Source organism: Topomyia yanbarensis, chromosome 1 (genome assembly GCF_030247195.1).
Source record: "Topomyia yanbarensis strain Yona2022 chromosome 1, ASM3024719v1, whole genome shotgun sequence".
NCBI lineage: Eukaryota > Metazoa > Arthropoda > Insecta > Diptera > Culicidae > Topomyia > Topomyia yanbarensis.
Genome location: NC_080670.1, coordinates 147,588,526 through 147,615,745, shown reverse-complemented (window position 1 = coordinate 147,615,745; position 27,220 = coordinate 147,588,526). Strand labels below are relative to the sequence as shown.

The 27,220-nt window shown below is 38.5% G+C and overlaps 5 protein-coding genes across 6 annotated transcripts; 2 read left to right on the top strand and 3 right to left on the bottom strand.

Annotated features, from left to right (window-relative positions):
- Positions 1–9,053: 9,053 nt before the first annotated feature.
- LOC131676936 (iron-sulfur cluster assembly scaffold protein IscU) lies at positions 9,054–9,691 on the top strand. The gene has a single exon (XM_058956354.1). The coding sequence runs from the start codon at positions 9,151–9,153 to the stop codon at positions 9,601–9,603; it is 453 nt and encodes a 150-aa protein (XP_058812337.1). The 5' UTR covers positions 9,054–9,150; the 3' UTR covers positions 9,604–9,691.
- A 303-nt stretch (positions 9,692–9,994) lies between these two features.
- Positions 9,995–10,637, bottom strand: LOC131676938 (small ribosomal subunit protein uS14m). Its single transcript, XM_058956369.1, has 2 exons — positions 10,413–10,637; positions 9,995–10,357 (listed from the first exon to the last, which is right to left on the bottom strand). Exons 1-2 carry the CDS (start codon positions 10,476–10,478, stop codon positions 10,034–10,036), a joined length of 390 nt encoding a protein of 129 aa, XP_058812352.1. The 5' UTR covers positions 10,479–10,637; the 3' UTR covers positions 9,995–10,033.
- Positions 10,638–16,237: 5,600 nt separating this feature from the next.
- Positions 16,238–18,112, bottom strand: LOC131676924 (protein Notchless). 2 transcript variants are annotated; one of them, XM_058956339.1, is made up of 5 exons: positions 18,053–18,112; positions 17,773–17,934; positions 16,920–17,718; positions 16,383–16,860; positions 16,238–16,326 (listed from the first exon to the last, which is right to left on the bottom strand). In XM_058956339.1, the coding sequence occupies exons 2-5, from the start codon at positions 17,923–17,925 to the stop codon at positions 16,314–16,316; spliced, it is 1,443 nt and encodes a 480-aa protein (XP_058812322.1). In that variant the 5' UTR covers positions 17,926–17,934; positions 18,053–18,112; the 3' UTR covers positions 16,238–16,313. The 2 variants fall into 2 exon arrangements, with proteins under 2 accessions (XP_058812322.1, XP_058812313.1); XM_058956330.1 differs by having other exon boundaries at positions 17,773–17,959; positions 18,053–18,087.
- A 3,577-nt stretch (positions 18,113–21,689) lies between these two features.
- Positions 21,690–23,516, top strand: LOC131676907 (zinc finger protein 124-like). The gene is made up of 4 exons (XM_058956307.1): positions 21,690–21,875; positions 21,929–22,492; positions 22,557–23,192; positions 23,246–23,516. The coding sequence occupies exons 1-4, from the start codon at positions 21,759–21,761 to the stop codon at positions 23,417–23,419; spliced, it is 1,491 nt and encodes a 496-aa protein (XP_058812290.1). The 5' UTR covers positions 21,690–21,758; the 3' UTR covers positions 23,420–23,516.
- A 713-nt stretch (positions 23,517–24,229) lies between these two features.
- On the bottom strand, positions 24,230–25,375 carry LOC131676913 (translocator protein). Its single transcript, XM_058956320.1, has 2 exons — positions 24,966–25,375; positions 24,230–24,904 (listed from the first exon to the last, which is right to left on the bottom strand). Exons 1-2 carry the CDS (start codon positions 25,290–25,292, stop codon positions 24,707–24,709), a joined length of 525 nt encoding a protein of 174 aa, XP_058812303.1. The 5' UTR covers positions 25,293–25,375; the 3' UTR covers positions 24,230–24,706.
- Positions 25,376–27,220: the final 1,845 nt, after the last annotated feature.

Sequence of the window (27,220 nt, the reverse complement as noted above, 5' to 3'; positions counted from 1 at the left end):
TCATTTGTAATCAAGCTTTTTGTGAAAATATGTAATATTTATTTTAAAACTATTAAAATAGAACAACCACAGATAACAGACGTTTAGGCTAGAACAAAATTTCTGCAAAAACCTGTGTAAACTTTCAAATTGATAAACGTTGGAAATCCGTGTTTCACTATTGCCATCTGCGCAACTGTTTGCTACACTTGTTTGACAGCTGCACTCTAACTGCATTGAATCGATCACTGCGACATCTACAAACGTTTGCCAAACGTATTTCATGCGTCTTATTTATTCGGAATTTCAGTAGCGGGTATTTACACATGATTCAAATCGAGCCTAAATGTCTGTTATCTGTGGAACAACCTTCCTTCCCCGGGTACATACATGTCATAGTAATGGGATACAATATGCTAGAGCGAGACCCCATTTTTCTGTCCGTGAATCCATGGAGACAGTAGCGCTTTGCTCCCTCTAGTAGTTATTACAGACACTTTATATAACAGACTAGCGGAGAGAAACACAGTAAAACTAGCAACCACGAATGTAAAGTGGCATCACGGAAGCTCCCATAAGCTTTGCATGGGCTCCCTCTTGCATTTCCCCTCTCAAAACCATCATGTTCGTTTGGCTGCACTTTTTGACAGTTCGTTTAGCTGCAATTTTTGACACTTCGCTAGTCTGTGTATAAAGTGTCTGTAGTAGTTATAATCTCTTTTATTAAAACAAAAGAGATTATAACTACTAGAGCGAGCAAAGCGCTACTGTCTCCACGTATTTACGGACTGAAACATGGGGTCTCGCTCTAGCATGTTGTATCCCATTACTTTTGTCGTTTTTCATTGAAAAACACTGGGGCGCTGGATTGCACTGGTTGTGCACTTTCTAGCAGAAGTGGGAATGAAACCCGTCTAGTGGCCTGCTCTTCTGCTAGAAAATGCAACACCAGTGCAATTCGTGATCTAACGCTAGATGTCGACCGCCAGAGAGCACGGAAGTGCAATGATGATGTTTTTATTTTCATCTGTCAAAACACATTGGAAAGTAAATTCTGAAACATTTAAAATCACAATATATACGCGAACGGAGGTCTTAGTGGAATGTACGTAATGTTTCAAAGATTTTCTTCCATTTAATTCCACTATGTTTTTATAGTTAGATGCACTTGCACTTCACTATTTAACAGATACCGGTATTTCGATTACTACTTGTAATCTTCTTCGGTGTTTGTATCAGTCTATATATAGACTGATACAAACACTGAAGAAGATTACAAGTAGTAATCGAAATACCGGTATCTGTTAAATAGTGAAGTGCAAGTGCATCTAACTATAAAAACATAGTGGAATTAAATGGAAGAAAATCTTTGAAACATTATTTAAAATCAATCAGATTCTAATGAAAAGTAATATTTAAGAAGAAAATATGTTTCCTACCTCTGAAAAATATCCAGATGGTAAATTTCTTGTTACTTCACTCACATTTGTTCTTCCGGTTTCAATGTATACTAAAATGAAATTCAGAGATTGAAATTTCGATAGAAAACACGATGGTGGGCAAAAATCACTGGATTAAAGAGAGCAGTTGTTGGCAGTCGAGGTTATCCACTGATAAATCCAATTTTAAGATAAACATTTTCCATATCTAAAACAACCAACCTAACCTCAACAATACAAAAATAATTCCGGATCTCAATAATTCGCAATAAAATATTGAGTTCAACTGAATGTTTTGGTGTCAAACGAAAGAACGAGTGTTTTCTTATCATTTGTAATCAAGCTTTTTGTGAAACTATGAAATATTTATTTTAAAACAATTAAAATAGAACAACCACAGATAACAGACGTTTAGGCTAGAACAAAATTTCTGCAAAAACCTGTGTAAACTTTCAAATTGATAAACGTTGGAAATCCGTGTTTCACTATTGCCATCTGCGCAACTGTTTGCTACACATGTTTGACAGCTGAACTCTAACTGCATTGTATCGATCACTGCGACATCTACAAACGTTTGCCAAACGTATTTCATGCGTCTTATTTATTCGGAATTTCAGTAGCGGGTATTTACACACGATTCAAATCGAGCCTAAATGTCTGTTATCTGTGGAACAACCTTCCTATATCATCAATGCAAGAAAATGTTTTCATCATCATTTGACTAGTACCAAAAATGAAATCTAGTTGGCGCATCGAGCGAAAAAGTTTCACGTTTGAAAGCCAATACACCGCCCCGGGGTTTTTCAATTAGGGTTTTCGATTGATGGCACTGGCACCGCACCAGTGTTTTGCACTGGCACGGTGCCAATGGAACACTCCAATGCAAATCGAGTGCACTCTTGAATGTGTGCGTGTAGATGGCCGAGCTGTCATTTAACAGCTGATGTTTGTTTATTTACAAAATAAAGCACTTAAATAAGAAATAAGTTTTGCTCTAAGCGGATTAATCATTAGGTGCAATCATAAAATATATCAAAATGTGTAGATATTGTTATACGGCGCAGTCAAATCGCGGACAACCGGAGTGCAGACCTTAATATGTTGATCAAAACGGTTTTGAACAATTTGATTCATTGTGGTACCAACTTATACGGGAAAATAAACAAATTCCACACCGAACAACACGTAGAGTTGTGTCTCATAATGCACGGTTAATTGGGCCGCTTGAAAGGAATCCGACAAAAACGATTTCCGTAGATCATGTAATTATCGCAACGTTGCGATGGTGACCGATTAGTTTGGAATTCTCTATGCGGCACTAGTGAGCACACACAGCACATAATATAATGGTATATGTCAATATTCTGTTAATTGAAAGATATGATCTTTTCTGAAAAGGTTTTCAGTAGGCCAAGATCAACCCGTATACCTATGGATTATTTTTGGAATTAACTTGCCAGGCAACGCTAGTGACTCAATTTGACAATACAACATCAGTAGATCAAATGCTGCACGTAAATGAATAATTCATTTTTAGATTCGTCCACTAGGCTGCGCTAAAGTACATAATAGCTTAGCGTAGTATTTGGAAAATTATGTTCTATCTCCAAGGTTTTATGGTTTAGGTCGATGTTGTTCCCGATAAAGTTGGGGATGGAAGAAGATTCATTCGGATTTCATCCGCTGTGCGGCGCTAGTGAACATGCCATTTCTTTTATTTTTTGCATTTCAATATCATGATAATTAAGAATGGTCTTCAGCATAGTTCTTTTTGAGGCTAAGGATTGCCCGAAGGTTAGTCTAGTTTAGAAGATTAGGAAACTCCTACTATGCGGCGCTAGTGACGGCTTCCCTTAATCGATTTTCCGACTCCGCACTCATATTTGCTTTAGGTAGTTTTTCTTTTACTAGATTGTGTATGGACATTCCCAAGCAAATCAAACAAAGGTCCGAAATACCCAACCAAGGAATATTGTATACACTCCTTGAGGTTTAGGGAATTCAATATTGAATTGATTGCAACGATTGTTATAAGTAATCCATGAACGTTTTTGAACATAAGTCTTCAGTTTTATAATCGTAAACAGTAATCTCTTAGTCGTTATACACTCATGGATGCCCAGTTGAAAGAGATTTTTTTTCAAGTCATTCAAAAACTATGGAGGTAAGGACTTATGGTCTATAAGTCTATAATACACAATATAAGAGTAAGAAACATTCGTAACCGAGTGTTCCTTCGTTACACACGCGCGTTGTTTGTTGCAACATTACCTTGAGTTAGGCGATATCGGTGAAGGTGTTTATCACAGCAAGGGCTGTAGTATAAGTAGTAGTGCGGTGCTAAACAGTTTTCTTGCCTGAAAGATAAGTTTGTTTATGTGGTTTTCGTTTGAGGCGAAACTGAGTCAGTTCCTAACCCCAACTGCTGTCAAAATGTATGAACTGACAGCGGTTGGGGTTAGAACCTGACTCAGTTTCAGGTTCAAGCAAAATCGCCATTAGACGAGCTATACACCAGGTGAACGTCACGCGGGTGACGGATAAATCAAACGAAGGATCAATTCACCTACCAGCTCATCAGGAGCCAACTGGTGAAGTGTTTCGTTTTTTACTTTTCTTATTGATTGTTTTTATTATTGTATTTGATTCTTCTTATTTTTTTATTTTGATTTAAGTTAAATAGTGCGGTCGAGCGTGTTACTCCCGCAACAACATGGAACAAACAGAAGGATCACCCACCGAAGACGAATCTTATGGGTAAGAGGAACGTGTATCTGATTAGGAGACAGATGATGTTATGGACGATCCACTTCCCCCACTTTCCCCCAATGTCTCACAGCCCCCTCCCCCCTCGAGTCAAAGTTTACCAGGATGGATCCACTGGTCCTTGGGTGGTATACTTTCGGCCCAAAAATAAACCGTTAAACAGCATAACTATTGCACGGGAGCTGACAAAACGTTACTCGGCCGTAACCGAAATTAAAAGGGTACAGTTAGATAAACTGCGCTTATTCGTTACTGACTTGAAACAGGCCAATGCTATCCTTAGTAATAGCCTCTTTACGATGGAGTATCGCGTCTACATTCCTTCTCGTGATGTGGAGATCGACGGTGTGGTAAGTGATGCGGGTCTAACTGTCGATGATCTAATGAATGATGTGGTTGGCCGCTTTAATGACCCTAACCTTCAATCAGTTAAGATTTTGGAGTGCAAGCAAATGCACTCAAAGTCCATCGAAGATGGGAATTACTATCCATCACACTCGTTTCGCGTAACCTTCGCTGGATCTGCACTTCCGAGCTACGTTGAAGTGGGAGGAGTTCGTCTATCTGTGCATCTGTTTGTACCGCGGGTCATGAATTGCAAGCACACAAGTAGGTAACACGGCCACCTACTGTAGCAACAAGCAACGGTGCGGTAAATGTGGAAAAGGCCATGCGGATGATACTTGCAGTAGGCCCGCTGAGAAGTGTGTAATGTTGCCTTTGATATTGAGAGTTATATGTACGCCAGAAAATAAGCAATCAAATGAAAATTCAATTTCTTCAGATTTCCTAATGGAAAGCGCTGAATATATCATCTATAAAACTGTATATTACCCGACATTTGTCATTGCATTTCAATCTCAATACCCCGGCATTTTGACTCCGACGTGTACTGCCGCTAGAAGCATAATTGTCCCATGTGTATAGGGATTCCCATAGCACATGTGACAGTTATGCTTCTAGCGGCAGTGTACTGCATATTCAAAAGCTAATTTTCAAAATCTTTCAGACGAAAGGCCAAAGTAAATATCACCTGTATTGACGAAATACACAAGAAATAAATTGTCTTCGTTTGGAGTGAATCTCAAAAATATTTGATTGGTATATTTGCACTGTTAATATTCATGCCAACTGGACGAGCGTGCGTCACCGAGAACTTATCCAAAGCGCATATTTTATAAAAAAAAGTATTTAAAAACAATTTTTGTTTCGAAAATGGTAAGTGAAGCTAAGCAACCATGTGAAAAAAAATCCCCCAGAGGCGAGATTCGAAAACAAATACGGTTGTCCACGTTGCTTCCTTATTCAAGGTTCAAAATAATCCGTTGATTAAATTATTCATGGAATGAATAATTTGATTGCCGTATAATTTTGAATCATCATTATTTTGTACGTTGCATAGTTGGCCTGGCCGCTCTAATGCTTGTGTCATATTCAATATATGCCACAAACAATAATAATGACAAGAAAAATTGTGGCCGAACGTCTGCAATTTTCCAGGATCCATACATGTATTGGCTGTGTATGTGTAGACTATACTAGATTATTTTGCTTTATTTTTCAATATTTGGATGCATTTGTATTGGTAATACATCTAATAGGCTTGATATGTGCTTGAACCAAAACTGTTAACTTAAATGAAGAAAGCATCCAGCTCATCCACAGAAAAAGCAGAAAAAAATATTTTTATTCTATCTTATTTTTCATTTTGCAGTTTCTAGTTAAACTTATAAGAAGGCATGTCACAGCAAAGCAATTTTTTTCTGGTCCGAAAAAACGAGAATAAGGCTAAAATCTCTACAATAAAGAAAGCCTTGCGATTACTTCTATATTTTTGTGAATTATGCCTATCGTCCATTATGCCTAACGTATGTATGCCAAATATATATATATATATATATATATATATATATATATATATATATATATATATATATATATATATATATATATATATATATATATATATATATATATATATATATATATATATATATATATATATATATATATATATATATATATATATATATATATATATATATATATATATATATATATATATATATATATATATATATATATATATATATATATATATATATATATATATATATATATATATATATATATATATATATATATATATATATATATATATATATATATATATATATATATATATATATATATATATATGTTAAGCGCGAGGCCGTCTCCAGCACCAAAAATGACTTAAACAAGCCCACCTAGGAAACAAATGTAAGTTCTGGAATCGCTGAGCTAGCGTCGCGTATGTGGAACACACGCGAACGCCCGGACATCGGACCGTCGTGTGAGCCACCGTCACCAAGTGCAAGAACAGCAGTTTTAGGGACTAAGCCAGGGCCTTCAAGTTATCGAGTAATAAAATAAATTTTATTCAGTCTGTAACGTCGGTGAGGTGAAGTCATACTTTCGATTTAAATCTTTTTTAAAAAGTGAAATCCTTCAGTATATTTCTTTAGTTATATATAGCGCATTAGCTGTACAAACCATATGCCAAATATGAGCTTTTTCCAATAACTCTAGCTCCCACACAAGAATTTAGAAGTTTATATGGTGAAATATATGAAAAATCGAAAATAGAAAAAATTATAATTCAGTTAGGGGCCATGCACTAATTACATAAGGCTTTTTTAGAACTTTTCAACCTTCCCCTCTGATAAGAATTCGTAAGATTTTTGTGAACTCCCCCTCCCCCTACGTAAGATCTTACCAAATACAAATATGTTAATACGGCATGCTCTTCCTAACTTGTAAGACATATTGTGACTCTAGTTCCTGAACAGAACAATGTACCATCAAGAGTCAAGATATTTTTGTAACTGCTCCAACATCATCGACAATTAAGTCGCTCCTCACGCTGCACACAATCAACAAAATTCCATAACTAATTTAGGAATCATATCCTGCCGGAAAATACTTTAATTCGAGGTCCGCCCTTCCTTGACCATGATGTACAATATATGCTCGTTTTGTGTAATATACATGTTTAAAGCAGAAATAAGAAATAGTACCCTTTTCTCATGAAAATAATATTTTTCTTATTGATTGATATATTGACGTAATTAGTGTATGGCCCCTTAAAACTCCCACATCTACTCTCCATACCTCAAAGCTTCATGTTGTGTAGCTTTTTTTATAAGGAACAACTTAGTTGAAAATTGCATAATTATCGGAGGATTTCCAGTATTGTTATCATACTGCATATTATTAAAACGACAATTATTGAGGTACCCCGACAATAAGCTTTACGATAAATATTACTTGAATGGTTAGTGTATAATGCTGAGTGCAACTAATGTTTTTTATGCGGGCATTTACTTTATTGGGGCTGAGCTCGGTTGTCAAGAATCAGATGCGAATTTTGTCGAAAGAAGGCAGAAAGCAAAATTTCAATAGGGAAGACAACGGCCAGATGATATACAGGGCACGTTGGGCTTTCGAAGGAATTTCTGTTTAAATGACAAAACTGATTCCGACTCGGGTGGATGGATTGTTCTACAACATAATTTTGTACATTTTCATTTGTATAAATAGTTACTTAACAATCAGCTTCACGCGACCTTTCACCAAGTTAGCCGGTTTGAGATCCAGATAGATGACACCGTGCTTGTGAATGTAGTGCACACACTGTACCATCTATTACGAAATTTGCATGAGCGTGTACAGCGGGATATCCTTGCGGTAGCTTTGCACGATTTTGTGCAGATCACTATTACCCTTTTCCATAACCAGGTAAAGTTGGTTAGACTCCGGAACATGACAACTAAAAGTTTATCGCTTCGATTAGATTACACGGAACTGATTTTCTTCTATAAATACTCACTAGTCATACAGCGCTACAACGTTTTCATCCCCTTGCAATTTCGCCAACAGTTTCGTTTCGTTTAAGTAGCCTTCCACTATGCTGGAATCGCCTTCGAGATTCATCAACTGAAAACAATGAGTTTGAGGTATTTTTTTGAAATTATTCCTTCCCGAACACCTACCTTCAAGGCACATTCAACGCCCGTCCCCATTTGTTTGGCCGAAAACACTGGACTGGAGCCAACGGAACCGAACTTTTTCAGAACCTGGTATTGGTAATCCTTCCCGTTGATAGTGATAACGTTCAACGGTTTCGTCTGTTGTTCGTCGGTTTCCTTTTTTGGTTCGTTTTCTGTAACTATAACAAATAATAGTATTTCAGATGAAATAAATAAAGATATATTCGTTTACCTGCGATGACCGGTTTGTTTACTCATCCATTTTGATCGTGGTTTTGACGTTTCCGTTATTGGTGTTAGTGCGTGCACTGGCTCGCACCGACAAAATTTTCGGTGCCAAATCTCTGCCCCGAAATTGCACTGGAATTGCACTTTTTTATTGCAGTTCCTATCAATGGAACATGGTGTCGGTGTTTTGACAACACTTCTGCAAGAAAAGTGCAATTTCAGTGCAGAAAACTACACCAGTTCCTTCAATCGAAAACTCTAAATGAAAAACCCCATTTGACATGTGTGTACGCGGGGTAATAGGTGTCAAACTAATGGGCCTAGCATATGTGAGAGCGAGATGATAAATTTTCAGTGTTAGCAGCGACATGCGACCTCTAGTAGTTATAATCTCTTTTATTAAAACATCACTACACTACTGTGCCATCTGGTGGTCGACATCTAGCGTTAGATTGCTAGTTAGTAAACTTAATTGACTGCAGCGCCGCCCTATATGTGTTGTTTTGGCATTAGATAACGAAACTGCTCCACCTATTTTATCCTTTTAACGGCATTGTTATTATGCAGCGACCAACGTCAAAATCTAAGACGTCAAAATCATCTGTTACGAATTTCATTCAATATTCTGTTGTCAAACACCTAACCAGCTATATAGCAAATAGATTGCGAAATTCAGAACAAAATCTCAAAGTCGCAATACAGCAACAATGGCTGCGCTGCAGAAAAGTTTCCATTCTTTGCTAAAACTACGTCGTGCTCAGAGTGTTCCGGTGGTGCTATATCATGCAAATGTGCTGGACCACTACGAGAATCCGCGAAACGTCGGTTCGATGGATAAAAAAGAGAAAAACGTCGGAACAGGACTGGTTGGTGCTCCGGCTTGCGGTGACGTCATGAAGTTACAGATTAGAGTCGACGATGATGGAAAAATAATCGATGCAAAGTTTAAGACCTTCGGATGTGGATCTGCTATTGCATCCAGCTCGCTGGCCACTGAATGGGTTAAGGGAAAAACGTTGGATGAGGCGAAGAAGCTGAAAAATACGGATATTGCCAAAGAGCTTTCCCTACCCCCAGTAAAGCTTCATTGTTCTATGCTAGCGGAAGATGCTATCAAAGCAGCTCTTGAGGATTACAAGAAAAAGCAAGACAAGCAATAGATTGTTGTTTATAGTTTAGCATTCAAACTCATTAGTCTGGTTATAATAATGGATGTGAAATTAAATTAATTCGTTCTGAATAATAAAAGGAGTGTTTTATTACAGAAAATATGCGAATTCAAAGCTTTTGCGTTTATATCAGATAATACGCAAAGCCGGAAATCCCAAAAAGTGGGTTGCTATGCGTATTACGGCATTAGTGTAACTACCGAAATAAACCAATTACGTCGGAAGTGGTTTGTATTCCCGTTAACATTAAAATCAAATTGGCTTATTATTTGTTCGAATCGATTTCGAACGAATATCGCATTCGTCGTAAACAACATGGGTGTATATCAAGCGAGTCAAATACACCGTAATGCACAAACATGATTAAATTTACTAATAGACATTAGGACGAAATTCATAACTGAATTAGAAGCATCTTTATTCACCACATTGCTCTTTGAACCCCAGACAGTTTGTTATAATCGGCCAGATGACGCCATACAATTCGACTAACTCGCCAACGGTGTACAATGCCCCGAGATCTAGAAGTAACAGCGCACCGTTCTCTAACCCGTACCAGCGAAGTATCCCGTGGAAAAGCGTGAATTTCCGAACTAGCCAGTTCTCGAAGTTCTACCGGTAGTATAGTGTTTTTGCGCAACGAATTAACCCGAAGACGGTCCTTGGCATGTTCAACCACACACCGACGCCTCTTAGCATCCTTGATCATACGCCAGTCGGTCCATTTGTTACGTACTTGCTGAAACTGTATTGAACAATAATTTTAAACATCACGCGAAAAATCTCAATTTTAACATTACCCCGCATCCGGTCAGATTTTTGCTAGTAATTGTAAAACGAGAAAGAATATTAGCAAACGACATCATTAGGTAACACTGGTAACTCCTTGTTATAGTTTGTTCTCTTGGCTAGAGAAACAGTTACTGTGCCTCATAAACTCTATAGAAAAGGAAATTCCTATAGGAAATTATTTTGGTTCCCTTCGATGCTCGGAAAGCAACATGAGTTTTTGGTTATGCAACATACAGGGGTGCCAAACTTCCAGATTTATCTGGATTCTTTCAAATTTTTAAGCGTCGTCCAGACATACAGATTTAAGTTTTGTCTTATCCAGGTTTCAGCAAATTTGTACAGATTCATCCAGACAATTTGAAAAATAACAAAATAATGAGATATCCAGCTTTTTAGTGCCATAATGGCGTTATAAATTGTTCAGTTCGTAATACGTTTAATGGCCCTTTTTTGACTATAATCGTTTACGTCAACCGCCCAGCGAGATTAAGTCATCCTACGTTAGTACAATGCGTTGGATGTTTATTCAATGAACGCCCGACATCTTCAACTGGGCGTTGCTGTCAAGCTGGCGTAAACGGTTATTGTAAAAAAGGGCAATTAAACGTATTACGAACTGAACAATTTAGACCGCCATTATGTCACGTAAAAAGCTGGATAAGAATGCATTCTTTGATTTTTAAACCACCTTTTTGAGCTACGATTTTGAAAACAAAGATTTTTAGAATTAGGAAATCCTTGAGACGTTTCTGATCAGCTGATTATTTCTTCTTTACTTATTCTGACGTTACTCCGAGGAGTGCGACGTCCGACAATATCGTTGATTCGATCCAACATCAAACGAATCGGACTAACAAAGTTGTTTGTCGGACGAGTTTTTCTGTTCGCAGGAGTATACTTGTTGACAGAACCCACCGCTGAATTGTCAAACATACGTCTAATGGATTACCTAATAACTGGAGACACAAACTAGCAAAAAAAATTCGCTGAAAGCAAATAAATTTTGTTGAGTTTTCACCAGCTGAAAATTTCAGCAATCCAAGATGCTAAAATCTCACATCAAATTCAATCCTCAAGCTTTTTTTTAAAAAAAAGGCAATCCAGATAATTCCAGACATTTATGAAAATTATTGCAGACTTCTTAGAAATATGCTTGGCATCCCTGGCAACATATAACCAACGATATAACATTCTCCAAAGAGAATAGTGAAAGAGACGAAGAGTGAAAATCAGTCAAAACGGCAACACTCCCTTTATGATGATTTCAACACTAGAATTTTGGCAACCGCTTCTACAGGCAGCACTTTAAATGACTCCTATTATATTTTGAAAACAAACCGTATGTCGATCGATGGATTTGTTTATCAAACGATGTGCATTTCGAAACAAAGAGATGAAATAATTCTAAAGCTTATTTTTACTCATACATATACTCTAGAATTCCGACGAAAATTCAAATTTCTTTTTTGATAGAAGTACAATACTTATCTCCTCCAACTCAGGCATGAGTAATGTTTATTTACATTGCACGATTGGTCTGCTCAATAAGGTATTTTTGGCTTCACACTATTCGTCTCTTTCCCTATTCTCTTTGACATTCTCCATTGGCGATTTGCGGCAAAACCAAAATTAGTCATGCGACACCTATGATTCAGCTCATGAACTGGCAAAGTGATACAGTTTGCTTTTTTTCACCCGTAAGTGAGTCGTAGCTTACAACAAAATCTTCATTATCTTCTCGGAAAAAGCTTACCACAGCCAAAATATGAATGAAACGAGTAAGAAATTTAGTTTTATTTGCAATTATTCTGAAATTACAGTCATTTGCAACTATTTGACTCATACATTTCTTCGAAATGTAATCGGGGTATTATTGTGGTTATAAAAAATCGTTCCATAAATAAAGTTCCAACTCGAAACCGAGACCCAATCAGTACCAATGTCAAACTCCTTCATATTTTGAACTACGTAGGAGATTCAGTGAAGACTATTGGCGATTCTACGTTGAAACCGCTCGCAGATAGCACTGGAAGGAAAGTGTTGCTGATTTTATTCTGTTCTGTCATAGTGAATATATTTTCTGTAACCATTGGTAAAAAATCAGTACTAATGTCAAACTCCTTCATATTTTGAACTACGTAGGAGATTCAGTGAAGACTATCGGAGAGAAGGATCGGCTGTGCATGATACAAAGCTCACACTTTCCTATTAGCCGGATATATTCTTTCCTCGCCGGATCTGGAGAGTTTCATGAATTTACACCATCTCATGAAGGTTTAGCTTAACTTAGGACGAATGGGAAATGCTGTTGCGGCAGCTACGGTGCTCAACAAATTACATTCCGAAACAGCGCGCATATAGCTCTGCGAATAATACTAGAAACCACTATGTTTTACACTCTTTTCGCAAGATGTTTACTCATCATCTTATAAAATGATGGTTTTCATTAATTTTCATAAACAATGATCAACAAATTGATCGGTAATTTGGTGTATAAAAGTCATTTTTTACCAATGTTTACAGAAAATATATGAACTATGACAGAACAGAATAAAATCAGCAACACTTTCCTTCCAGCGCTGTCTGCGAGCGGTTTCAACGTAGAATCGCCAATTGAAGTGAGCGATCCAAACACACCCAGTTAAGCTCAGCCGGAAATGAACCGGATTTCTGGCTGGTTCCAGTTCGTATTCCGGCTCCAGTGACACAACCGATTCTAGTTAGAATCGGTTGTGTCACTGGAGCCCGTGTACGAACTGGAACCAGCCAGAATTCCAGTTCAATTCCGGCTGAGCTTTACTGGGCATGTCAGCACACAGATGGCGCGATTTAACTTTTCGCATTCGCGATCTATGCTGGAAGTCGACCACCAGACGGCACAAGAGTGCAATGATGTTTTGCAATTCCCTCAGTTGCGTATTTATGCACTATTTCACAAAACTGTCTATTAAAAACAAAAAAAGTAACAATGCATGTATTTTCAATGAATTCTGAATACTACTTTGATGCATGTTACCACTGTATTCAGAATTCATTGAAAATACATGCATTGTTACTTTTTTTGTTTTTAATAGACAGTTTTGTGAAATAGTGCATACATAAGATAATAAAAAGCTTAAAAAACGATCTGTAACATGAATAAAAGAAAGTTTATTCTTTCTAGCATACCTGGTACAACGTCGATACACCTTGGATTGCGCGTACTGTTGTTTTATCCAGAGTGTATGTAAGGAGAGTGAAGACAACTGTCATGATTATCTGTCAGTAATATTCCAAACGAACAAATGACCTCTCAAAATACATGGATTTGTCTCGTTTGGAATGACACTGACAAATAATCATTGTTCCAATTTTGACAGTGTCGTCACTTTCCTTATATGCACTCAGGTTTTATCGACGAAGACTACCACGAGAATCATTACCCGGTCAACGTGGCAAGCAGAAAGTTAGCAAAAGTTGAGCAAAGCGTAATTGACTCTGGCAGCATTTCTGCCAGTATTTTGCACGATTTGTGCGAGATTTCTGGCAAAGAATTCGCTCAAATGCAACAACCGTTTCTGACAGAAGCGGTTAAACCAACCGATGCTGCTCCCTTTTATCCAGAATCCAGCCAGGAATGTAAGGCCAAGATTTCTGTACGCTTCCTGCTACATCTTTGTCAGATGTTTTGCTCGATTCGTGGTAAATTCTACCGGGTAGAATTGCCAGAATCTTTGCACGATTTATTTCCGAGTTATGCCAGGGTTTTGCTCGATTCCTGTCAATATTTGCCAGAAAACGCGAGCGACACTGAGTTCGCCCTAGTTCAACCAGCCCGACAGGATGTGCGCAGAAATCTGACAGGGCTGCCAAACCAAGACTTGCAGAAATCTAGCAGAGCAGTCTACACGCTACCAGAAAATAACCTACAGAATAAGTTCTTTTAACTTAAAATTAGGTACTTTTGAGCTGTGCGTCGCTTTCGCACTTATTAGTGTTGTCAAAAACAAAACGAGAGATTCGACTCAGTCGAGGTCTTCCGTGCAGTAAGGTACTTATAAGTTGTTTGGGGTATACTCAAAATTAGGTAAATTCAACTTAAATTTAAGTAAATTAAACTCAACGTAGAGTTATTATTTTTGCCGTAGTTAAATGGAAACTACCTTCAACACGATTTACCTAATTTTACCTTCCTGCACGATACCACGAGATTGAGTCAAAAGTACTGAATTTTAGGTAGTTTTTCGGTGGCGTGTAGACGCTGACCGGGTAATGATTCTCGTGCCCACCCACTAAGACGTCCAAAAAATTGTTGCAAAACCGTTCAACACGGGTCCAACGATGGACGTTTGTTGAACGGTTATTTGGACGTTGTACAAATTGGTCCAACGAACGTCCTTCATTGGACGATTTTGAAACCAACCGTTCTTAGAGGGCAGTTAAACTCATTCCGGAACCGGTTCTGATTTCTGAATGGAGTCATTATGGATCCCTCTAAGAACGGTTGGTTTCAAAATCGTCCAATGAAGGACGTTCGTTGGACCAATTTGGACAACGTCCAAATAACCGTTCAACGAAAGGCCTTCGTTGGACCCGCGTTGAACGATTTTGCAACAATTTTTTGGACGTCTCAGTGGGATTCCAAATCAAATGCAACAACCGATTCCGACTCAGAATCGGTTGTTACATTTGATTTGGAATCCATACTGACTCCATTCAGGATTCCGAATCAAATTCCGAATGGTTTGACCGGGCTCTGCCAGAAAATTTGGTGACTGGGAAGTAGAGAGGGTGCCCACCCAGTAAAGCTCAGCCGGAATTGAACTGGAATTCTGGCTGGTTCCAGTTCGTACACGGGCTCCAGTGACACAACCGATTCTAACTAGAATCGGTTGTGTCACTGGAGCCGGTATACGAACTGGAACCAGCCAGAATTCCGGTTCATTTCCGGCTGAGCTTAACTGGGCATTTTTGGCGCGCTTTGCGCAATATAACATAGCGGTTCAAGGAAACAGTCATATTAAAAGTTGCTATAATATATTTAAAGTAAAAAATGTTTGAATTTGTTAAATAGAAGCATCGAAAGAAGGTAAGTGGTATTAATCGCAATTCGACCCTCCAAACAAGTGTTCGCTAGGTTCGAAAGTCCATCTCCCAAGTTCGAGGAAGTTACAGTTAACCTCTGAACATGGTCTTACCAAGCAGTATCTCGGACGGCGGTGTGAAAACTGCCGAATAGAGGTTCAAGTTCAGCGGCATACAATGTTGCTCCAAATGTATAGGATCCAAAACTTCTCAAGTCATCCGGTCAGTCTATATGTCTTAAACTAATATGAATAAAATTTATAGTATTCCTCTGAGATATTGAAGACGTTGGCGGCCATTTAATTCACTCGCTGTAACTCGACATTAGGTTTAACAGCCTATCAAAGCATAACATATAAATACACTTTGGTCAATTTTTCGAAAAATGTCGCCGTTCAATACACAACGCAAAATTGAGATTGTCGCTAGTAGTATAAATTGCTCTATCTTATTCACTCTCGTAAAACGCTCATTAATTTGAGTTATATACCACGGTTTACATAATTCAAACTAATATGCATTTTGCGAGAGCAGATAGAGCAAACACCAGCAACAATCAAATTTTTGGCGTGTATCTACTAACAAATCTTATGGAAAGTATCTTCAACAAGCAAGCATATTTTCGATTTAAATATACTAATATCAACAAATTCCGAGTATTTTTCTAATAGATGTTAGATAAAATGAGTCGATTCTCATAGTTTAATTTCTTTTTAGTTAATTGTCGGTTGAGTCTGGAGCTTTCTCAACTGATGAATAATGTAACAAGTATCACGATCTCATTATATTAGGTAATATAAATTGACATTCTTTTCGTTTGCCGTAAGGAAGCTACAAGACTGTGCTTAGTATGACCATCTGAAATAGAAAGCAAAGTCAGCATCTATAAAAGTTAGTGGTGATTCTGCACTTACAATTTGAGCACTTTATCCTTCCCACCAGATGCCACCCTCGAGCCATCAGGTGCCCAGTCGACTCCGTAAACTTCGTCGGCATGGCCGGGCAATTCTTGAGCCAACTTGCGCTCCTTTACACTCCATACTTTCAACGTGGAATCTTTGCTACCACTTACCAGCAGACGAGAATCGGCTGACCATGCCACTGTGTAAACTGCTTGCACGTGTCCTCGAAATGTACAAATGAACGCTCCATCACTGGCACGCCACATTCGAACGGATTTGTCAAACGAAGCCGAAGCAAAGAGTTTAACATCCGGCGAGTATTTGACATCGTTTACAACATTTTGATGACCAGTCATCCGTGCTATAAACTGCTTTTGGTTTGACTTCCAAAGATAAAGGGTGAAATCATCGGAACACGATACAAACGATTCGATGGAGTCAGGACATACATTTTCGTAGCGTTCCAAAGCTAACCGCTGGAGCTCTTTTTCTGCATCAAAACAATCAGTGATAGATGTGTTGGTTTAATATGTTTTTCAAAATACTTACTATCTGAAACGGAGTACTGTTTATTTTTATCCACGATTGGATGGAACGGTCCAGTTCTAAGAACATAATCGGTGTTAAGAGTCAGATTGTTTACCCAGTGAGCATGTCCCGTGAACGTCTTGCATAACACACCATCATCGGCTCTCCACATTTTGATAGTACGATCTCGCGATGAAGTGTAGAGCAAACCAGCACCACCCCAGCGAACAGCGGTAACTGGAGCTGAATGACCAGCTATAACCTTGGTGCAAGTGCCCAACACCGTGTCCCATATTCGCACATCATTGTCATTGCCTGCGCTAGCTAACAATCGACAATCTACATTCTTGTGATATGGTTCCCAACTAAGACAGTTAACCCATTTTTTGTGGCCTATCAATGGTCGACCGAGCAGCTTTCCGCTTTCTGGACACCACACTCGTATTTCGCCGCCTTTGTCAGCTGAAGCTATTTTCAGGGAATCTGGTGACCAAGCTACGCAAAGAACCCAATTTTTATGCCCCGTGCACGTGAAATGAGGCGTTTCCGTCGTTAGGTCCCACAGACGAAGCGTAGTATCTCCCGATCCGCTAGCTAAATGCAAACTGTTGGGACTAAATGCCAATGAAACGATTGCCTCTGCATGGCCTGGCATGGAACTGGTACATCGGGTAACCGGCCGCACACGGAAAACTGCCTGCGGTTGGTAGACAATTTCCAACACATTTTCTACATCCAATTGCTTTGAATTGAGTGTTTGTTCTATCGTATCCCGAACTTCATCATCGTTAATAAAAAACAGGTACGGGGTTTGATCCTCCTAAAAAAATAATGTACTTAAGAATAGGTTTAAATGCATGATAATACTCCATACATTCTTAAGAGAGTTAAGTATGAGTTCAAGCTGTTGTTTAGTCACATTGATCGGTAAATCTAACGGAGGTCCTGCTGTTTCACCGGTATCGTTAACAAATCGCGCCTGAATGGTGTGTGTTTGAGGCGTTTCAACGTTTTCGTCTATATCCATTTTGTATCACTATGGAAAACGTATAGAACTAATGCTATAGTGAACCGAAAATATAAATTGGCCAATTTAAACAGGTTTAAATGATTAATAATTTACGATTATTGTAAAATCATTGAAATAAACACACCATAGTCAAACACGTGCGATCGGTTTGACGTATCAAAAAACTTGGGTGCAGAGATGCCAGGTACTTTTTTCAAATGTCTGCAATAATAATTTTAAAAGTCTAGGAAGAACAAAAAATGTCAGGAAAGCTAGTGTAACCAAAAGCTTTTATATTCAAAAATCTGGAAATATCTGCAACCAAACTAAAAAATCTGCAAATATCTGCAACCAAACTAAAAAATCTGCAAATATCTGCGTCATCGAAAAAATCTTCAGCGTAAATTAAAAGTCTGCGAATTTGCAGATTTGTCTGCAAATCTGGCATCTCTGCTTGGGTGAAGCAAACCACAAAATCTGATAATCTGTATTTATTGTCTAACAACAAAATAACACATGGGGGGCGCTGCAGTCAAAATGATCATGATGTTATTGCTTGTGGCAGTAAAAACTGGATTCTAACCACACTGCGCACTTACTATTCTTCTATTGAATTCTTCTCATAGACTGGTTAGCTCGACTGGTCTGTCCATGAAAATACCATCTCTATCACTTGAAATACATGTGATTTGACAGCTCGCAGTTTTGAGTAGCAGTTTGATCACTCGCACTTCGAAAGTGCGGAGTCCAGGTTGGTGGAAAGTGCGCAATAACTGAAAATAATCCACACGTTTGTACACTGAGAAACAAAAATATGCATAGTTAGCATACTTTCTATTCCCGTCTCTTTTCTTCTGCTGTGATTTTTATGCATTTTCATGCATATACTTCTAGTAAGCATTCAATGAGTGGATAGACCGAATATGTTCAATGCATAAAATTTACAGCAGAAGAAACGAGAGGCAGATAGAAAAGTATGCTATCGATGCATAAATAAAATTCTGCGTGTAGGTTTCATCGAGGTTTCATTGGAAACGCACCAATCATTTTGAGGCGACGAATTGAATTGACTTATTTGACGTCTAGGACACCAACACAGTTGCAATGTGTATAGACAACATACATATAACGCTATGTTTTCAATTCGCCATTTGATTTAACCTCATATGGCAAAGAAACTACCCGATTTAACCTCAATCTTGCACTAACACAACTCCACATAGACTAGTCAATTGGCGTCCGTGCTTTTCCAAAGGAGACGCGACGATTATTTTTCGTCACAGCAAGATTCGTAGCGCTATTCGGCGCGCGATTCGTCGCAATGGGATGGGATATGGGATTTTTCTTGAGTTGTGCATCATCTCTGGAATCCCTCGCATAATAGTTTGTTTAACAAACGTCCTACACTGATCCACTGTGCTCGACGTTTTGTGGAATATAGAACAAAATCCTTATATAGGAACGTCCTAGCATGCGTCAAAACGAAAACTGCTTCTGTGCTCGTATGTGTGACAGTTTCTAAGGGTGAATGGTAGTGTCTACGTCATTAATACCTAAAGGCCTATTTACACCCTAGGTGAAAATGAACGTGAACTCGATGCGAACCAAATTGTTTTTTCCAATATCTCACTTATTAATGCATAGAAATTGATGAAAATGGATCTAAACGATAGTTCATTAATATACTTAGCGAATCCATGCACAATTATTCGATATAATTTAACCAATGTAATAATATTCGTATTCCCCGATCATTTTAAATATTCCACGGCGAAATATGTCCGCAGTGGATAATTCACTTGTTCACCGGGAGTGTAAACGCGACGATGGGCGGAATTGATGCGGAGTGGTGAATATAAATGTCATCGCTGTTCACGGTGAACGTTCACCTTCGAATACCAAATTGCATTCTGTCAAACTGTAAACTGCCAGTTGAGCGTGAAATCGATGTTCGCTGATGAAACTGTTCACGACGTCCTCCGCCGTGAACAATGGAAGGCATTCAACATATGTTCACGTTCATTTTCACTGAGAGTCTAAATAGTGCTTAAGACAAAACTAGTAAGCGATTTCTGGAGCCAGCGTGGAACCAATTTGACGTCTTCAATTTTGACTAATAGTCTTTCCTACGACTCATGTACGTGCACGTCACATGACACAAACACTACATCACTAGCTGGTGGAAAATAATAAACAAAGACGGCAAAATCAACCAGGAAGCTGCAGGAGTATTCGTGAGACCGGGCGACAAGAACTCAATGGGAAACTGTTTTTGTTGCCACAGGGCTCATTTTGCAGTGTTGGCATCATGATCAGTGCAAGTTCGTCATTTATGTATCTTGAAAATTCAATACATGCAGTAATAAATAAATTTGAAAAAGAAATTGGCCGCACTGACAACATCGCTAGCCGCATACAGTCAACTGTCATGAATTATTCAGCAGGGCACAACAACCCAGTTAAGCTTAGCCGGAAATGAACCGGAATTCCTTTACTGGGAAAACAAGAAAACCAAAAATAATAAGCCAGTGTCTCGTCTTGTTTTAGATTAATACCACGTTTTATAGGCTGTCTCTGTTTAATACCACCAAATACAAATTTGTATTTGCTACCACTAACAGTTCTGATGCACCTTTGTTTAGAGAGACTTTGAATGTAAGGCTAGTTTTTTGTAGGATATTGACTAAAGTATTGTACGTGTAAAGCGGCCCTTACACGTTCAATATTTTTGTCAATACCAGTATTGACGATATTGTTACAATATTTCAGTCCCGTTTGAAATCCACATCGTCAATACAACTTTTTTCCATTACACGTACAATACTTTTGTCAATACTTAATGAAAAAAGTTGTATTGACGATGAACATTTCAAATGGGATTGACGTATTGAAGCAATATCGTCAGTACTCGTATTGAAAAAAATATTGAACGTGTAAGGGCCGCTTTTCACGCAACGCAAAATGCATTATGAAATTTCTATATTGATGGAAAGAAATGCATTTAGTTTCGCTGATTTTTAAAAATGCATCTCAAGTGATATGCCCCTAGCTGATATTCCATTAGTGAGCTTTTTTATTCCCCATTCCATTCCTTTGCATCCTCCTAAGGTGTTTTCTTGGTTCAAGACCAATAGTCGTTCAAAAACTTCATATATCGATATTCTTTGCTTTCTAACCTAGGGGCAGATCACTCTAGGAATGTATAACAAATTTGTATCAACTTAGAAAAAATGCATTTAATTTCCATTTTTGCATCAACTGCACTCCCTTGCAGAAATGATAACTTAAGAATCGTCCTACGCTGATCCACTTTGTTCGATGTTTTGTTGAATGTGGGGCTGTTTTTTGCAGGGTTTTGACGTCTTTCTCGCAACGCAAAATAAATTGCACACAATGCAAAATGCATGACGAATTTCTATTTTGATAGAAAGAAATGCATTTAATTTCGCTGATTTTTAAAAATGCATCACAACTGATCTGCCCCTAGTTTCTAACATTGCTGGATTGAAAATGTTTAATTTAAAAAATGGCTGTTTCGCATTTTTGTCGACACCTTGTTTTTTTGTAATAATTGCTAATTTCCAGAGATAACCACAATACCTTATTACACGATATTGAGTCAAAAGAACTCCATTTTGTATATTTTTTTCGCGAGTTTTTCGTATATGCGTGCTGAATTCAAAATCATTTTATTGGTTCGTGAAATGAAACACAGGCGGCCTAGAGTTTTGCGCTACGTCGATGTGTAATTCATATATTTACCCAATATTGTGTACATTTTTGAAACAGTTTAATGTCTGGCTGAAATAAAAACAAGTTACGATTTGAAATCGCATGAAGATTTTATTTTAATGGCATCCTGGGCTTCGATACAAATATGCCGCTTTTGTGGTAGTAACAATGATGTTATTGTTGATCTAATTGAAACATTGTTAAGTGAAAAACTGATCAGCTATTTCCCGCTTAAGGTAAGTTATTCCGATATACTCCTTGCCTTTCCAGCTAATGTTCCTATTTACAGTTTGAACCAAGCGATCCTCTTCCAAAGATGTCTTGTACCGAATGCGCCAGTACCATTCAACAAATGGAAGCTTTTGTCCTGAAGGCACGTGAAGTCGAGAAAGACCTACTAAAGCGTGCGGCACGTCCCAAAGGAAGCGTTATATCAGCAGCGCAGATTCGTTCATTAGCTAGTTCCGTGGTAGCTCAAAACGTCAAACCGCCGACGCAAAGTGTTAAGGAAGTACTTCAAAAACTTAACACTACGTCAGTTGTTGTGAAAAAAATACACAAAGTCCCATCCCTAATAGATCCTTTGGGTGGAATCGGAGAGCTAGAAGATGAGGAACCTTTCCTCAAAATGAAAATGGAAGTTCTGGATGAAGAGATAGAAAATTTGCCTGCAGAAGATTTTGTTCAATATAATGATACGGATGATGATGATGATGAACATTTTAGTTCCAGTTTCCATAAGATTTTATCGGTTGATATGAAAAATGTTGGTTCAACTGATGACTCGGATTCAGCTCAAGACAATGCCGACGAAGATTATATTCCCAATAAACCTAGCCCAAGGAGAAAGCAGGTAAGATGTGAAAGGTTCTGTTATTTAAAACATTTCTTTGCAATCGCGATGATTTTTCTTGCAGATTTCAGAAAAACGCCTTTCAGCATCCAAACCATGTTTACCGCAGAAAAAAGTATCATCCAAAGTTCGCCAATCAAATCCCAAAGGAATTGTCATCAATCTCACCGATCCATGTCATTACGTGTGCGTTACTTGTAAATCGAAATTCAGTAGCTTTGAAGAGCTGCAATCCCATATTAATCAGAACATAGCCTGCAAAAAAGTTAGCTGTACATGCGAACATTGCGGAAAATTTTGCGAAAGTCGCCGAGCGCTCTATCAGCACAGACTTTCGCACAATCCAAAGCCACAACTAATATGTGATCAGTGTGGTAAAGTTTACACTAACTCATTTAACCTGGAGAACCATAAAAGTCAAGTACATGGGGAAGAAGTTGAAGAACTAGGCTATGTATATAAATGCTGCGAACAAACGTTCGCAACACGACGTGAACTGAATGATCATATTGCTACGCATAGCAAAATTCTGAATCTTCTTTGTGACACGTGTGGAAAATCTTTCACTTCCCATAAGGCGCTTCGATCACATAATATGAGTCACCTTAACATTCGGCCATTCTCGTGCGATTTATGTGACAAATCTTTCAGAACCAAGCTTCTTTTGGTTCAGCACTCGCATGTTCATACGGGCGTTAAGGTATATTCAGTTGTTGAAGCAGATATCTATTTATTTACTAGGAAATTTTGCAGGTTTTCAATTGCGATATATGCGAGAAATCTTTTGCCAAGAAGGAATCGCTTAAGAAACATTATAAACTTCACTCCAGTGATCCGGTAACTTGGTCCTCAACTGGCGAAAAGATAACTGTCAAACCAATCGAGCAATTGCAACAGCAGCAGTTTGTCGATTACGCCGTAGTGTAAGAAATTGTCTTGGTGGAATTACTGCACGGGTAAGTTAAAACTGGACTTTACCTCGATCCGATTGTAATTCGTCGGCACAATAAACAAATTTCAAAGATATGTCGTAGCCCTTCTCATGAAAGAAAAGCGATGCTACCCCAACATTTGACGTATTATTTAGGGCCCCGAAGATATATAGTGAAGATCCGATTTTGTCAGCCTAAGATGAAAATTCGTTTGATGGGCTCTAGCAGGCGAACCGAGTCAAATACGAGTAAATCCTTTCTTGAGCATATTTTTCTTATCTTTAAGATGCAAAATGCAACAATTTTTTTTCCATTGATGCTAAATAATCAGACAGGGTTATACGGCTATGTCTAGATATTCAATACTATTTTAACAGCTTTGGTTTATTAAACAGAAAAAATAAGTCCCGATTTTGTCAGCCCTTGGTGTATACACCAAGGGTTTGATAAAAACGAGTCTTCAGTGCAGTATATGATCTCACATTTTTACACTACCGCCCTGTCCTTAAACCCAGAGGTTGTTTGTTCCACTCGAAATTCACCGAGTAAACGAACGCAGCTAAGGCAACCGAATTCTGCATTGAAAGGATTTTTTTTTTCGAACAAAAGTTATTTGCAATTAACTCTAAGCACCTTGCTCAATATGATTCATTCGAACCACATTCGTTAGAGACATGAAATGCTTGTAAAGCCGGTTTTATGAGCATTTGACGAATACCCAGTAAGTTTAATGAACTATTGACCGATTATTCTAACTGCTAGAAAACTGAACTGGTGATATAGCACAGAATATGGCTGATAGTCATTTTATTGATGTCAATTTCTATATACCTTTTATCGTATCCCATGTTTCCCTTTCTACCAATGCATAATATTACGGAACATAACCTATTTTGGTAGGCATTTGGTACATGACATTTTCAGGGCTACACCTACGATCGTACTAACATGTATGGTTGATATGTAAAAATTTATGTGTGCTCTTATCCACAATATATTACATTCATTGATAATGAAAATTGGGCAATCCATAAGACGCTTCTGATTCAATAACGTAAATTAATTACTTTTAGACACGGTATCTGATCAGCTGATTTTTTTCCATTTATTTCGTGGACTTTTTTCTATTTACAGAACCAGAGCATCCCACCGCTGATTTGTGAAACCAACGTCTTGTGGACTGTCTAATTTAGCACCTTACCGCTTATATAGATATAATTGCACTGTTGGAAGACTTGATGCGTAATTGACAATGGTGATGATGTCATTCAATCTTGGCATTTCATTTTTGTTTGCTTTCCTTTATCTCTTCATTGGTGGCCGTAGGATTTAGCTTGAATATTTTATAATTTAGCAATGTCGCAAACGAACACCATGCAAAGTAAGGAAAGAACAAATAACCGGCAACTTTGTTTACGTTGAAAAAAGATATTCCTGTTATTGCAACGGTAGTTGTCAAAGCTGCAAGCTCAATAAAACTCTGAAACGAAAGATTTCATTATTTCGGGTTATCTATCAATACATACTTTATAAATGTGCACCCATTTCAACTCATGTCGCTTGAAGAAGATTGGAGTCCAGGCCCAGTTTAAAGCCAACTGGGTTCCATAAAGTATCAAGGGTCCTCGGGCGACACCTTCAAAGCCGCCACCATCTCTCCACACCAGATACGAAGCCATACCCATTCCGGCGTAAAGGGAGGTCCACACCGGACCGAAAACCCAGTTTGGTGGTCGAAATGATGGAAATTTTAGATTCTGATACCAACCTTTAATTTCCTGACGTGTGAGGTATCCATTGACCCATCCGCCCAGTTGAGGTAGTACTATTGCTCCAACAACTTTTGCAACTTCGTCGAATTGAACCATGTTTGCCTAAATTTTATTGGGAACTGGATGGCAATTTGCGCGATAGATGTATTATCGGTATCGGTTCGACTAGATTCAGTCAGTATGATGCAAAACACGCTGAGTTACATAGCGTTACTTTCCGAGCCCCAGCTCGATTGGAATGACATTTCCCGCTAACAAATCGTCCAATGAAGAACGTTCGTTGAACCAACGTTAGACGATATCCAACAAACCGTTGACCGAACGTCTATCGTTGGCCGTGTGTCATTCGGCGGGTTGAAGTAAAAGACCCCATAGAAAATCCTCCCGATTTTCACACCGGCTAAAACGGTTCTATCACATTCGCCCGAATGACATTCACCCGAAAGTCATTTACCCGAATGACGTTCGCCCGAAAACCATTTACCAGAATGGACCATTTACCCGAATTTCATTAACCCGAATGGACCATTTACCCGAATGCCATCAACCCGAATGGACCACATTCACTCAAGCATAATATAAAATCGGTAATTGTCTAGTTTAGTGACTTTTGTGATAGAAGTCCGACTTTAACGCGGTTTTTTTGCCAAAAGGATGTATTTTAACCTAAATAAACCAAATCCGAGCGGGAAATGTGAAATCTTTAACTAAAGTTTGATAAACCGAACAATAACAAGCGAGCTCATACAGCGGAGCTAGTACGATGCAGCTTGGCCGCATATCCGAGGCCAAGGATCCGAAGCGGCGCAAAGCCGCTGAGGTTCCGTTGGACGAGGCGTTGATCCACCCGTCGCCGGAGTTATAAGCAAACCTGTGACCCTCTTGTTTGCCCGGTTTACTCAAACATAGGGGCTAAAGCTAGTTTAAAGCCGACTGAGCGGCGGCGAAGTGGGACAGTGCACCAGAAAGCGATGTGGCGTAGCTACATTAGTCAACCGTAAACTGACCAATGTGGCATGCGACATCGCTTTTAGGTGTTCTATCCGACGTCACTGAGGTTCTGTTGCCAACGCCACAAATGCTCTTCAGGTGCAAACTGATGCATATAGGACGCAGTTGTCAGCTCGAGCGGTGAAATCTTGTGATAAACCGGACAAAATAATAAGAAATCTTTCGGAAACACAACCGATCGGGGTAAATATATATTAAGATGTTCCGTTAACGAATTGAATCAATTAAATTAGTAATTATATCTTGCATGGTGGGAGTCCATTTGGCACTACACCGTTAGTAAATAGTAGCTCATAAATGTTATGTGGCGAAGCTAGTGTGATGCGGCTTTGCCACAATTACCGAGGTCGAGGAACCGAAGCGGAGGTCTCTACTCGGCAAACCTGTGATCCATTGGTATGCTTGGTTAACTGAAATATAGGGGTAGATTCCTTCTTTAAATATGAGCAGTTCTTTGAGTTTGTGTACCAAATAGCCCTCGCAATCAAACCGGTGATCTACTCGTTTGCCCGGTTTACTCACACTTAGGGATTGATTCCTTCTTTTAAACATGAGCAGCTCTTTGCCCACAATTAGGGGTTGATTGCTTCTTTCAAACATGACAAATCCTTGGATGCCAAATAAGTCTGCAAAGAAACTGTTGATCCACTCGTCTGCCCGGCATACTCAAACATAAGGGTTGATTCCTTCTTTCAAAACAAGAGCAATTTCTTGAATCTATATACCAACCAAATAGCTCTCTACGTAATATTGGATTTCGAGACAGTTCAAGTTTTTTCAGAAAAAAAAACAACTTGATCGTCAGACAAAATATTCGGAAGATCACCGAATACAACTAATTTACAAACAAGTTGTTGCCTTGGCTTTCTTGCCCCATCAAGGTATTCCAATGGCACTCGAAGAATTGAGGAAAAGTTGTCCAAAGGCTCTCGACGATTTTTTGGATTACATTAGTAAAAATTGTATTTTTGGTAGGATGGAAACTAATCAAAAAGTTTCGATAACCCTTCTTT